Consider the following 14311-nt stretch of genomic DNA (forward strand, 5'->3'; position numbering starts at 1 on the left):
GGGGCGCACCGGGGGACCGGGTCCTGCTGCCCCTGCCGCTGAGAAACGGGGGGAGGGAGGCGAAGAGAATGGTTGATATCCATCCTTTTTATTTCCTATTTCCTCCCTCCCACCACCCCCAACTTCGTTGGGGTATCGAGGGGTCACAGCGCCTGCAGCCCCCCTCTTCTTCCTCCATCCCAAACTGGGCCTGGCTTTTCCCAGCCTTTTTGGGCTGGGGGATAATTGCGGAGGGCGATGGTGGTTGGGGCAGGCTGGGCGTGCGGGAGGCTCCGCTCCGGGCTCCTCCGAAAGAGCCACGAAGTGCTGCCCCGCTTTCAGGGCCGCTGATGATGTTCTTTCCTAGGGCCCTGTAGTGGTGTTATTTTTAAGGCCGTGTTTCTGCGCTTGGAAGATGCTCGTAGACGCTTCGCCTTTTTTATTTTTTTTTTCTTCTTAATTGCAGATGTATTTAAAAAGGAAAAATAAGGCTGTAAAAGCCGGTATCTGAATTGCCCTGAGCTTCAGGGAGTGCAAACCTAATACACACCTTCTAAAGCGCTACCAAAAGTTAAGGGAGGGGGGAAAAAATACCCAAATGAAGGAATTAAAACAAAAAAGTTGCTCCGAATCGCCTGGGGTATGCTTGAAATCTCTTCTGGGCTGCAGAGCTGCTCGGTGTGGTGTCCTTCCCCCTGGTATTCATGCCCCGAGCTGGAGCAGATTGCTAGAATACATTGTTCCTGGAAAAACGCTCCTCACAGCCCCAAAACTCGCTTATGAAGAACTTCCAGGAGGGTAAAAGTACCCCCCAAACCACAACTTTCGTCCTCCTCACCTCCACAGCTTCTGTAAAGCTCCTACTTACTAAAAAGGCTTGTTGCGAGGCTGATCTTATTTTCTTATGTTCTTGCAGGGGCAGAGTAGCTGTGAGGAGGAGGAAATCATTCACTTTCTCCCCAGCCAGACCCGGGGCAGTGAGGGGATCTTTCTTTGGAAAGTTGCAGGAATCGTGTGTGTTCCTGCCTGGATAATTTAGTGTAGTTAATCAAATCACTAAAACCAAAGCAGAACAGAGCTAAGAGAAGGCTTTATGGGTTTGCCTTGCTGGTCTATTTCAGCTGCTTCCTCAGTACTTTTTGCAAAAAATATTTTTATATCTGAGCTGACAAACGTACTGTATTTATCAATAATATTTGGCTTTGCATTTCCTCCTTCCACCCTACTATTGCAGGGGTTATTTTGCTGCTGCCTTTTTTTTTTTTTTTTTTTTTTAATGAAGTTTTGGGAAGATGCAAAGTGCCAGCATTATTTGTAAGAGGGCCCCGACAGCATATGTACGTGATTTGCGTATACCCAAATGTCTGCGCCCATCTGGGTGTGCTGATAAGGGAACACTGTGGTTCTGCAAGGGTATACACCTTTGAGAGACTTCATCAGATATATAAATCTTTTTAACATGTTGTGGGTGGTGGGGTAAGTAGTGTGAATGTTTGCCAGATGTTCACATCGTCTTTCGCGTGTAATTTCGGTTGGTAAACAGAAATCCCGTAACCGGTGCCTGATAGCAACAGCCCTTTATACAACTGAACCCCTGTCTAAAGGGTCGTGTGGCTTGAGAGAAAAAATTAAATGATATTTTTCTTTGCCTCAGCGGGTGCTTGGTGGGTTTTAAAACCACCCAATTAAAACCACCCTCCCCCCCCCCCCCCCCAAAAGTCTCTCCTCAAAACCCACGGGAGAACGGTCAGCTCTGAAATAACAGCAGTCAAAAAGAGCGGCGCTGAATAGCATTCCCTCCCCTTCCCAACAGCAGCCGGCTGTGATTTTTAATGTGTTTACTGTCCCAATTGTAAAGAATTAAATTTTTAACACCTGCAAATAAGCTGGATGTAAGTGGCATTGGAGGTAGAGGAATGGGTTTCTCGTTCCATACGTGTGCGTTTCTGTGCTCCAAGTTGGGCGCTGAGATCCCCCGAACTGACAGCTCTAAGCAGAGGATGTTTCCAGCGCTGGGGCAAGGGGGGTTTATTTTCCCTCTGCCTCGCAGAACGAGCCTAATAAAGCACATGGCCGGGTGTAATATCGGAGGTGGGGGACAGAGAGAGTGCAGTGCTCACTCTGTATTGAATAAGACAGTTGATGCCAGCTTGGCTCCCAAAAGCTTCTGGCTTCGGCGTGGAGATCGCCTGGCTCCCGCTGGCCATGGGAGCTGCTCGGTGGCAAAGGCGATTTTCAAGCCATTCCTAAATTAGTGTTATTCATCTCCCCCATGTTGGGTAGGTGGCTGTTTGCAGCACTGGGGCTGAGGGGGCACAAACCTGTCCCCCCCCACCTCTGGCACGCACACGCCAGCCGGCTTGAATTTGGGAAGTTGTTCCTCGTGGTGACATCCTAACCTCACCCTCCTCTCTTTTCTCTCCAGGAAACATGCTTTAAACTGCCACAGGATGAAGCCAGCGCTTTTTAATGTCTTGTGTGAAATCAAAGAAAAAACAGGTAGGAAATCAACGCTGTTGATTCTGTATTATTTTTCTTTTTGCTCTTTGAGGGTTTTATTCCACCAAGTTTGTGCCCCCCTGGGCCCCCCCACATGCAGGAGTATTTAAGTGGGGAGAAATAACTTGTCAGTCTTTAATGCTTCGGGCAGTGGACTTGCGTGATGTGGTTTGTGTCTGGAAGGGAAAATACTGTGGTTTAATTTCTATTGTATAGCCTTTCTTTATTTATTGCTTTTTCTGTGGAGAAGAAAAAAAATCAACCCCCTTGCAATTTCTGTCTTGCTCTGGTTTCTTCATTAGGACATGGCACTGTTTAAAAAAAAAACAAAATAAAATCTGGATGCAGAGTGTGTGTGGGGGTGAAATAACCCCAACAAAATGAAATTGTACAGTTTTATTGCCATCAGTATTCGGGTAAACATAAAGGTTTACTTTTTTTTTTTTTCTAAGAAGGGGTTAAAATGCTCTTGTCTGCCAATCATCCAGGCTAGCTCATGTAAGAGCAAGTTGTCAGTTGCCTTTAGTGAAAGCAATATATTAGATTGTTAGTTACTTTAGGGTACTGTTGTTTTATGGCATGGGGTGTTCTCAGGCTTCTTTAGAAGCTAATGGCATGAGAGCGTTGGTTCTGCTGTTTCCCACTTTCCAGACCTCCTACCATGTACTAACACACTTATAACACATCCCAGGGGGGCATTTAAATTTTAAAAGCAACAATTAAAAAATAGCAGTCATCAATCAAGGGTGATCTTAAACAACAGATGCTCAGGGAAGGACATTTAGCAACATGCACCACTTATTTATGTATTTGTTGGAATCTCTCTTTTTTTCTTTAATAGAAAAAAACAAAAGTGGGGGGAACGATGGAAATTTTGGAGGGGGGAGGAGGGATTGTTCGTCTCTGCTCTTGGTTTTCTGAGCTGACCAGAGTTGATCCGTGGGCTTTTCCCTGCCGATCTATCCGCCTTGTTTTAGCACGCTGCAAAGTACTTGACTTCTCCCCCCCCCGTCCCCCCTTTACAACAAGGACTGAAACAGTCAATAATTCATATCTAAGCCATATAAGCAAGGGCATGACATGAATGAAAGTGACAATAAATATGATTGCACACCCAGTTGATATACATTGATAGTTACACATAAAAGGGGAACAGCTTTCAGAAGCCTGAACTGGGTCTTATTTTTTTTTTTTCCCTTTCTTAAATATATATATATAAAACCTCCTAGCATGAGCAGCTGATTGAAAATACAATTACTTGACTCTTGCAATATATATAAAATGACTAAGGGGCCCCTTTGTTAAGCGTTGTTTGTGCAGTGTGTAGCCCAGACAAAGCACCTACCGATGGCATTCGGCTCTCTGAAGTCCTCACAGCTGCAGGGCCGGCTCTGACCTTCCCGAGGAGTCCTTCCTTACAGAGTTCCTGTAATATCAAGCAGTGGGTTTGGTATGGGAACCTCTGAACGGTTCATTTGCTGTAACACGGGGCAGTCTGTCTAGAAATAGATTTTATGGGTTTCATAGTGTTTCCCTGTGTGCCTCCACAAAAAAAGGAGCCACCAAGTTCCTTTCCCTTTTCCCCTCTTTCTCCTTTATTTTGTGTGAGTCAAAGAATGTGTTTGCCTGTCTTTTTTTCCATGTGTACTTGATGCTGTGTACGTTGCCTGTGCAGGGACAGTTTTTGTCAGGGGAGATGTTTAATCCCAGTTTGGCATTGCTATCAGTGCAGTCTCAAAGTTAGGGGATGGGGAATCTATTGGGACTAAACTTGGTGGGAAAATCCAGGTGACTTGGAGGATGCTGTGAGGTCCCGGCGAGCTGGGGAGGGATGAGGAACTGTACATACCCACAGTGACTAGGTGGGATAATTCCTGTCTGCTAAGGAAAACGGAAAGAGATGGCATAGGGCGAAGCATGCTGCTGGAAATCAGGATATTCAGGTGTGAACTGGGGCTGTCTTACATTTTTCTGAAATGCTATTTGTTGCTGTTGTGCCTGGGTTACTTGGCTACGGGGCTGCGCTGTGGAGGTCTCTGAAGAGGTTGACTCAAGATGGCTTTTGGAGTGTTGTTTATCTACCCTCAGATATGTTTACAGTGAATTCCTTCACTTTGCAAATTCAAAGACCTCCTCCCCTCTCCCCCATCTGCATCCCCAAAAGTCACACTTCGTAAGGAAGCAAACGGCCAGATGGTTTTGGTTTATTTTTATTATTTTTTTTTTTAATTATTGCTTTGTGGGCCCGATGCTAGGAGGAAGTTCGCCTGTGTTTTTTTTCTGGGGCCGAGGGTACGGCCTGGTTCCGTTTGCTTACCCCTTCCTTGTGGGCAGCAGCGTGAAAGTTGAGGCAACTTCTTCTTGCTTCCTACTTTCCATTTAGCTTCCCAGATTTCTGCATGTGCCGCGTTTGAAATCCTGGTGATTGTTTGTGGTCACTGGTGGGTGTTTGAATGTGCTTGTGTACATCTTCCCCCCCGGCGTTATGATGTGCAGAAATGTGCGTTCGGTTACCCCGCTGCCTGATTTAAGTGACTCCAGAGCCTTACGGAGACTTTACCACCATCTCTCGCAACATTATGGCTAATATTTCATAGTGTTAACCTTGTCTTGAGCAAACCCAAAGTGTCCATAAAGTTCTTGGAAAAAGAGGTCGTCTGTACTGGCCGAAGAGTTCCCTTTTGCGTTTGGGCTCTTCAGTTATTTTTAAAGGATTTATAAACACTTTTTAAAAATAATAATGATTAAAAAAAAAAAAAAGCTCAGTGAGTTGTCTTTTGTCTGCAGCCTGGAGATTGCTGCTTTTGGGGTGATGTCTGTTTAAAAGTATTGAAAGTTGAGAGGTTTGATCCAAGCGGGAGTACGTGGGGGCAAAAAAATTGCCGCTTAAATATACCTCGAAGTTGCCGGCGTTCATTTGGTGTGTTTTCACTTGCTGTTGGTCGCTTTGTTGCGAGGGAAGGGGCAGGACTGCCTTCAAATGGCTGGCTGGCTTTTTGGAATAATAATTATGGAAATGGGAGGCATTGTTGTCCTAAATACAATTGATTCCTCCTTCAATAGGGATTGAAATCGGAAATTGCATTGCTGATTTATAAAAAGTTTGAAGGCAGGGGTAGGGGCTCTGTCTTTATGGCTTTTTTTTTTTTTTTTCCCCTTGTTTTTTTTCTCTCCCTTGGTATGTTTTTTTTTTTTTTTTTTTTTTTTTAAGCTGTTCTCTGCATGAGCAGAATAGCTAAGCAGAAGAATCAGGCAAGGCGTACGCAGACGTGGGGTCCTTGGATGGCAAACTGGAAAATATCTGCTGTCAAAATGCAGCAGCATCTATTTCAGCTGTGAGCCTTTCCCAACTCCCATCTCGTTCGGCGGGGACCGGCGGGGAGAGGCTGAGCACAGGATATATGACCATTTAATCTGATTCCTCCTCCTTAAGAGCTTTTCCCATCGTTTCACTTTCTCTGCTCATTTGGGGGAGGTGAGGGCATCGGGCAAATTCTACTTCTTAAAAAGACCCTGACTTTCTATTTGAAATCACACGATTTTTATTTTCTTACCCTCCTCACCCTTCTGTGTTGAAGGAATTCAGGATTAAAAGAAAAATGTACATAGCACCAGTGGAGGGGGGGATTTACGAAGTGGAATATTTATAGACAGCACTGATTAGCTGTGCAATTGTTGTTGAATAATGGGTTTGTTGTGTCTTTTTTTTTCCTTTTAATTTTAGAACAAAATAACTATATAAGGTGCCTCTTAGCTACCTTTCCTTGTGCATTATCTTCACCAAACTTAACTCAAATCAGATCTTTGGAGGAGGTAGGATTTTTCCCCTTCTTTTCTTCCTTAACACCCCTTTGTTCTCTCCAGCTCTGTGTTCAATTAACACCCCCATCGCAGAACTGTAGTCTTTTTTTTTTTTTTAATGTCTGTTACTGTATTTCACTTCTGACACCTCTCTTATTATTCTTGCCTGCTATTTCTCTTTAATATAGCAATTACGATATGGGGTTTCTTTTTCTTCCTCCCTCCCTCCCTTCTCTTCCCCACCCCCCAAGCTAATATCCCACCACGGGCAGAGGAGGGACAGGCATGGTGTGTGCAGCGCTGGTGGTTTTGGGGTGCTGTAAGCAGGGTACATTGGCTAGCCCAGCACCCCTTGGCTGAAGTGTTTCTCAGGGCAGGATGGGGCAGTTTGCTTTCCTTCCCCCACCCCCCCAAGCCCTTCTCCGGGGTATCAAACCCTGCCCTCCTCCTTATTCTGTGTTTCCACGGAGGGAGGTTTCCCAAGGCGCAGGAGAGAGTTCAACACCCCGATTTGAATTTCAATGCAATTCTTGCACCTAAGGCATCATCCTGCTTCTGAGAAAGCTCATCACGAAAGTGCTCATGTTCCAACCCTGCAGGATCGGGGTCCCCTGCTCGGCTTTCTGCAGGTCCAGCCCTTGCCTGGCTGCTCTCCCTCCTGCCCTTCAAAGAGGAGGAAGCCTTTGCTTTGATATTTGTTATTACTATTTTTTTTTCCCCTCTTCCAGTTGAAAGGCTTTGAAGGCAAAAGTGATGCTTCTCTCTCCCAGCCAGGAAGGGTCTGCAGGGTCCCTGGTGTGGCTGCCTTGGGGGGAAGTGAAACATTTTGGGAAAGCAGGGCCTCCAGCCGACCCACACTGCCTGAGGAAGCCTCTCTGTAGCTCCAATTAAATTGCTTCCAGAAAGCTGATGTCTTCAAGGGAAAGGAGGGGAGGGAATGTGCAAGGGGCTGGAAGATAGGGATGGTTTGGGAGACCTTGGCTTGGTGGAGGGCTGTATTACTGCCAGAGGAGCAGCCACCTTTGGGACTGGCTGGGGGAGGATGGAAACCAGTCACCCTGATGGAAAGGGGGCCATGTTCCAGTAGGTCCTGGTGGCTGGAAGCTGCAGGGTCATCAGGGCTGGACCTGTCACTGCAGCGAGTCTTTTTTCTGGGTTTTATTCTTACAGTGTGGTGTTGTCCACCAGGGATCTGCTGGGAATGGATGGCTTTGGAGGAGTGTGCTTGCAGGGATACTTCTTTTTTTTTTTCTTTATAATTTCATATTTTCTTTCTCTCCCCTGGTAGCATGTGGTTGGAGCTCTTTGAACGGAGCGGGCTTAATTAGTTTAATCAAAATTGGCCTCCTGCAATCCTCCAGGGGAGGAGGTGGGAAGAATGGGGCTGGCAGTGGGCTCTTCCTCCCACCTCCTCCCCCTCAGCCCTGCTATCAGAGTGGAGAAACCAGGCCTGGCTCTGGCACATCGTTCCCGCTCTTGAGGAAATCCCCACAGTTTGGGGAGCACAGGAGCAAACCTGTTTGCTTTTATTTCGAGGCTTGGTTTTTGTGGGTGCCTGATGTTGAGTAAACTTCACTGTGGTTGCAGCAGAGCAGGAGGATGCTCTTGGAGGCTCTGCTGTGTCCCATCGCTCCCTGCCCCGTCTGTTTGCTCCTGGGGGATGGGTGCTCCTTGATCCCACGCTCCCAAGTTTCCTAGCCTGTGCTTGCACTGGCCTCCCCAGGTTTTGGATAGAGATGGCTGTTGGGTGCATTTGTCCAGGGAAGGAGGGTGGCAGGGAGGTGCTGGCTGCCTGCTCTTTGGGTGCTACCGGCTCACAGCACCGGACAAGGCACGGAGGAGAAGAGATCTTCACGTTCAGTTAATGCATGCCTGAAAAATATCTATGTTAGCCAGATGCGGGCATAAATAGCAGCTATCCAGAGCATCCTCTGTGTGTCTTCCCTGCTGCCACGGGTCTCTCTCCAGTCCATCTCCCTTTGCCTCTGTGTGATCTTGGCAGCAGTCAGTGTTGTGGGTGAGTCCAGGGAAAGAGATCTTGTTATCGGGCCGTGTAGCTCCAAACGAGAAACTCGGAAGATCTTTCAGGCCTAAATTTCTCCTGGGAAAAACGGTTCAAGTTCCCTTATTTGAGACCTGCAGAGGGATTTCCCCCCCGGAGCGCTGACTGTCTGCGAGCAGAGCTTTTCTAAATGCTCTCAAATGCGAGATTTATTCCTGTTAGCAGGCTCTTGCTGGCCCTGGGTTTGAGGGCAGTGGTTGTAAACAAAACGCAGAGAAACTCTGAGACAATTTCATCATGGCTTTTTTTTTTTTCCCGTCACAAGGAAATTACTGCATGCAGCAATCCTTGAGGGGAGTAGGGTGGTGGTTTAAACACAAATGAGTTTGTTTGCAGTGAGATACAGTAGGCTGTGCTGCTGCTGGTGCTTCTGCTGAATCAGAGCTGGGGATTTTGGCAGGGAGAAGGGAGGAAAGACAGGATTCCTTCCCTGCCTTTGGTTTGGCACCACGTTCCCCAGTTCCTCCTCTAGTCCAGGAGCTGCTGCCTTCTCTGCTAATGAAGTTCCGCAAAGGGTTTCATGATCTCTTGAAAATTTACTGGGAAGCATTTTACTACGATTTTTTTCCTTCCTGTGCTTGGAGTTGGGGTGCTCTGGGAGGCAGGAGAGCCTGTTTTGTTTGCCCTGTGCACTACAGGGGTGGTTTGCAATTGATGCAAAATACCAGGTAGCCAGTAGGACCAGAGGGTGAGTTTGCCTCTGAAGATGTTATATTTTCTTTTTTCCATCTTTTTATTATTTTAAATTTTTTTTTCTTCCTGCTTTACCATTCCCATGACAGTTTCCCTGTACAGAGAGTTTCTCCTGGTAACACATGCTTTGCTTTGGGAGTTGCTGTGGGGAAGGTGGGCTGTACATACCTGTCTCCATGGTCCCCAGAGCAGGATGCCCCTGCCAGGCTCCACACTTTTGGGCTGAATCTTTGGGCTTTTCCATGCCAGTCAGGGAGAAGTGATGCTCCCCTGTGCTGCAAGGATGTGCCCTGTACAGCGCTTAGCACAGGGGGACTCAGTGCTGGGTCGGGGTTTGGAAGGAGGTAATGTGATTTACAGCAATGGATCTGGTTAATAATCTCCAGCAGCTTCTGTATACTCAGGGGCTGCTTGTATTCCCAGCCAGGTGTTTGCAGACCGGATCAATATGGCCCTATTTGCATGGGGCTGTCCTTAATCTAATAAACCAGCCTCAATCTGCGTCCTTTGCTTTCCCCAAACATCCACCGGATCCCGATCCGGTGAGTGTTCCCCATGGTGGGAGAAGCAGTTCGTGAGCAGTGCCTGGTTTTTGGAGTGCCAGCCTGGAGTTAGGTGGCACCCCAAGTCTGCACTCTCTGCTAGAGCCTGGGCCGTGCAAACACCCGGCTTTTTGGGGTGTGCTGGGTGCTTGGTGGTGCTTTGCACGCCATCACCTCTACAGTGTGCTCCAGAGGCGTCAACATCAGGGATTTTCCATGCAATCCCTCCTCTTGAAGCGTTGCCTTTGGGGAGCATCTGCTGGGAACCCCCTTTGAAATCAAAACCGATGGTTTTGTGGGCTGGGTGGTTGGCAAAACTGCCTTGGAGGTGTTGCATCCCTCGGTGATCTAAATAATAAAGTGTGGTGGGCAGTACCGGGATAAATTACAGAAACCCATGGCCTGAGGAGGCTGTGGGCTGAATTCATTAATGTGTGTTGTCAGGCCAGCAGCCAGGCTGGGGAGGGACTCAGGTGATGCTTCCTCCCGGTGCTGGGAATAGCTTGGGCTGGAATTATTCGTTTGCAACTGTGTCAGTTAGTAAAAAAAGAAAGGAATATTTGTATCTCTTGGCCTTGTGAGCCCTGCCCCTGTGTGTATGTATGTATATATACATAAAATGTATAAATATATATATATATATTTATTTATATTTGCATTTTTAAACTGGGACAGAAAGACACTTTTACTGGCTCCTCTTCCTGGTGGTTCAAGGCAAGGCAGCAGGAGAAGGGGCAGCCCGATGGAGGGTTTGGCTGCTGGGGAAGCTGTGCCTGCCGAGGAGCAATGTGCTGTTGCTGTGTTTTGGGGAGGTCGCCAGCACAGATAACAGAAATCCCCTCTGACACCTTGAGCGAGCAGTCCATTGTCACTGTTCTCTCCCTGCCCAGCCTTTTATTTATAGGAGAAACCTTACCCAAAATAGCTTTTTTTGCTTGCCTGAAGCTGATGTGCTGTTTCCAACCCCCACCCCCCCTTTTGTTTTTTGTTTTTTTTTTAAATATACTGATAAATGGAAAGCCCCCATTTCCCCCCAGTGGAAAGTCGGTGCTGTGAGGAGCTGCTCTAATCTAAAATGATAACTTTGCCATTTTACTTCAGCCTTGTTGCAAAACGAGCGGAGCTGCCTTTGCAAGTGGGATCAGCCTGTTTAAGTGCTGGTGGCTGGATTTTTGTTTCTCACCTGAGTGCAAACCCAGAAACTCAGTTCATCATTTCCATGTCCCATTTTTGGTTTCACCCAGCCTGGCTGGCCTGCCCATCCTTGTTATCAGAAGAGGAAAATCAAGTTTCTCTCCTGGTTGGATAACATTTTCAAATTCCAGAGTGATGTCGATTAGCAGAATTAGCAGTGGCAGGTTACCCAGCAAAAATACCCTTCCAGTTGCAAAGTGTTCACTGCTGGTCCCTGCTCCTTTCCCAACTCCAGTGGTCCCGATCCCGGATGTGTCTCCGCAGCACGGGGATTTTTCTCTGTTAACTCAGTGCAGTTGTTTCCTTTGACATTTGATATTTAAAGGCTGGAGCCAAACTGAAAGTGAATCTGCCCATAACTCTCCGAAATGTGCCTTTCTAATTTCAACATTAATGTTTCAAAACCCAAGCTGCTTGTGGGTGTACCTTTGCTTGTTTACACACATACTTTTTTTTCCTTTTTTTTTTCCCCTGTGCAGTGATTCTCTGGTGAAACATTAGGAATGATACAGTACCGGCAGCCTCTGGATGAGTTGCTCTTCTGGCTTGAAGCTGTGAATTTGGCTTTTAACTCTTAACTCTCTAATTTTAAAAGGTTGCAAGTGTTTTAACTTAGTCTTTTTTTTTTTTTTGTTTGGGAGGAGGATGCTTATATGCGAAATTATTATTGCAATAATATATTAATTGCAACAATATTGCAAGAATTTTCAATAAAATGATTAATTGCAATATTGCAAGAAACTGCAAAAATATTTCAAATATTGCAATAACGCGATGAATTTGCAATACTCTGATTATTGCAAATCTCTAGACAAAAGGCACAATTTACATGGTAAAAGAAACGAGTTGGACAGAGTTGCAGCCATCAATCCTGACTTGATAGCACAGGACACAGCCTCTCCCGTATGTTTTGTGTGAAGCTTGTGCTTTCCAGAAGGGTGTTTGTCCATGGGCAGGGAAGTTGCAGGCGGTGGGACGTGCTCCACTGGTTGAAGGTGTGTTTTGAAGGGTTTATGACCCTTGCTTTGAAGGGGTCACCTATTTATTTCTCATGTGAATTCGTGAAGCTTCTGGCTGCAGCGCTGTGCTGCGCGTGTGCCCGCCGAGAGCGAGGAGCCTGCTCCCGGAGCGGTTGCGCGTTTGGGGGGAGCAGGTGGCAGGAATGGTGTTTTCAGCAAATGTATTATCCCCCTGGAAAATCCTGGCTGTTAGATCTGGTCAGCAGATGTGAAGTGTCGATCGGTATCGGTGGTGGGAAGGGGAGTTGCAATATACTTTGCTAATGGAGAAGAACCCAAGGAGCAATTCCCTGATTTACGCTTTCGGCGATGTGAAATGAAACCGTCTGGAGCGCTTTGCTCAGCGAGCTCTTAGCAGACCACTTCTTCCTCCCTGCTACGTGCAGATTTTTTTTCTAAAGGAGCTGTTTTTCAGCTCTGTTGCTGCGTGGTCAGAGGTGGCTGGGGGGCATGGACCTCTTAAATGCATCTGGAGGCGCAAAGCATCCAGCATGGGAGCAGGGAGCGAGCGGTGCCCGCTGTAGCTCGCTCCAAAGCCCCGGTGCAATTCTGTCCCCAAGTGGCTGAAAAGGTCATTTAGCGCAATAGCAAACGTTTAATTTATTTTTTTTTTTCCCGCTCCCTCAAATAGTCAAATTAGCATCCTTCCTCTGCCACAGGAGCTGCTGGAGGAGGCATCCTGAGAAGGATTATCGGTAGGAACGCCTGGGCCCAGGCTGTTCCTCTCCCGAAGGTCCCCGGCTGCTATTTGCACATCCCAGTGTCTGACTGCGGCTGGCATTTCCCCCGTTTGGTGGAATTTACTTTCTGCCTGGCGAGGGCATTGGGTAACATTTGCACACCTGGGCTGCTTAAGCTGCGGACGGGCTGGGGGGATGTGTTGGAGAAGGTCAGGGGTCTCTGCTTTCCTTATGGGCAGGAGGGAGCAGGGAGAGCAGCTGGTGGGTACTGTGTGCTCTGTGGAGGCAGCAAGCAGGAGGGTGACAATGGTGTAGTGTAGCACAACGATACCTGCACAACCCTCTGGACCTGCTCTGATGTTGGGTGGATGCAGGGTTGGCCCTGGCTCTGGAGAGTTCAGACCCTGCCCTGTATCCTCTTGTGGTGGATGAGTTGGTTGGGCAGCAGGTGCCTGGTTTGTTTTTACTGTGGCAGAGGGGGCTGTATTTCCACTTGGATAGGTTTGCAGTGCATGGCTGGGAGGTGCACAGCCCAGGGTGGGAGTTCTCTTTAGAAATGACTCTTTTGCATCCAGGTCTAGAAAGTTGTGGGGTCCTGACCTGTGGGCTCTTGGGGGTAGAATGGCATATACAGCAGCACAATGGCATGATTGGAGGTTTAGGGAGACTATCCGAAGGGCAGATGGGCATTGTTTACAATGGAAAAACCCACAAGCAATATGGAAGGAGGATGAGACACAGCAAAGGGTGGTGGTAGGGGAAGTCTCTGGTCTTTCCATGCACCTGAGGCAGGTGGCAAAGTCCACATGGGTAGAAGGACGGATTTTTATTTCCCTTTTTCTGCCATGTTTGGTCAGGGCTTGGATACATCCTTTGGCAAAGGCAGTGGTCCTGGGGGCATCCAACAGCCAGGGGCCAGGGCAGAAGGTGAGAGTTGTAATGACAGAGTGCTTCCAGCCCCAGTGCCTGGGTGGGAGCTGCAGGCATGGCTGGGGGAGTGTGCCGGTCCCACGTGCCGGTCCCGCGTGCCGAGGCAGACCTGTGGGCAAGGGCGGCATATGGACCTGCTTTATCCTGCATGGGCTGTGACTGAGAAAGGAGCTGTGCAATTAGGAGAGGTCCCTGCGGTTTGTGTTTGAAAGGAGCTCCTCCATTAGGGTAATTTTTAAGCTCCTGTTTAATCAGAAGGCCGTCTGCTGACAAGGAGGGAAACTGCTCATGCGGTGGGTCTGTGCTCATGCTGCATCCCCTCTTCCTGGTTCCTTTTGCTCTTTTTTAATTGGTTTGCTTCACTCTTTGGGAATGCTACCCCAGAGGCACCCAGGCTCCCATCAGCACCTTTGGGTAGTGATGCTCTCTTCCCTCTGGCAGCTCCTTCCAAGGATCTCCCTGGCCTCTTGCACATTGTGTGTAGTTGCAGCCTGCTGCCTTCCTCTTGCTGCATCTCCTCCCTCTACACTGGCAGTGGTGCTGGGTCTGACCCTGGTCAGTGATTACCCTTGCAGGTTCCTAGGGGAAGCCCATCCTGATGGCTCTCCAGAGGGCTGTCTTAGACTCGGCAAGGAGCATGGAGGAGACCTAAATGAAGAACAAATGAGAACCGTATAGAGACAAATGGGAATCAGATTTAGGAAGCAGACGAGACAACCCTTTGGAAGGGGCAGGGGGGATGTTTGCTTTAATCAGTCTCCTTGGGTTTCAGGCAATAATAAAGCAGATTTGTTTTCTTTTACCTTCTCTTCCCCCAGCCTCCTCTCTTTTTCTCTGTTCCTCTTACTTGCTGTTCTCAAAACAGCCCTGGATCCAGCAGCACCAGCATCTCCTTCCGAAGCTCCCACCTCT

General features: G+C 47.8%; 1 protein-coding gene across 1 annotated transcript in view; it reads left to right on the forward strand.

Annotated features, from left to right (window-relative positions):
- PBX1 (PBX homeobox 1) overlaps nucleotides 1-14311 on the forward strand; it is a 131272-nt gene that overhangs the window by 1958 nt on the left and 115003 nt on the right. The window contains 1 exon segment of the mRNA XM_018079024.3: nucleotides 2405-2478. Coding sequence (XP_017934513.3) covers nucleotides 2405-2478 — 74 coding nt within the window.

Source organism: Manacus vitellinus, unplaced genomic scaffold (genome assembly GCF_001715985.3).
Source record: "Manacus vitellinus isolate BGI_N305 unplaced genomic scaffold, ASM171598v3 scaffold_44_pilon, whole genome shotgun sequence".
Lineage (NCBI taxonomy): Eukaryota > Metazoa > Chordata > Aves > Passeriformes > Pipridae > Manacus > Manacus vitellinus.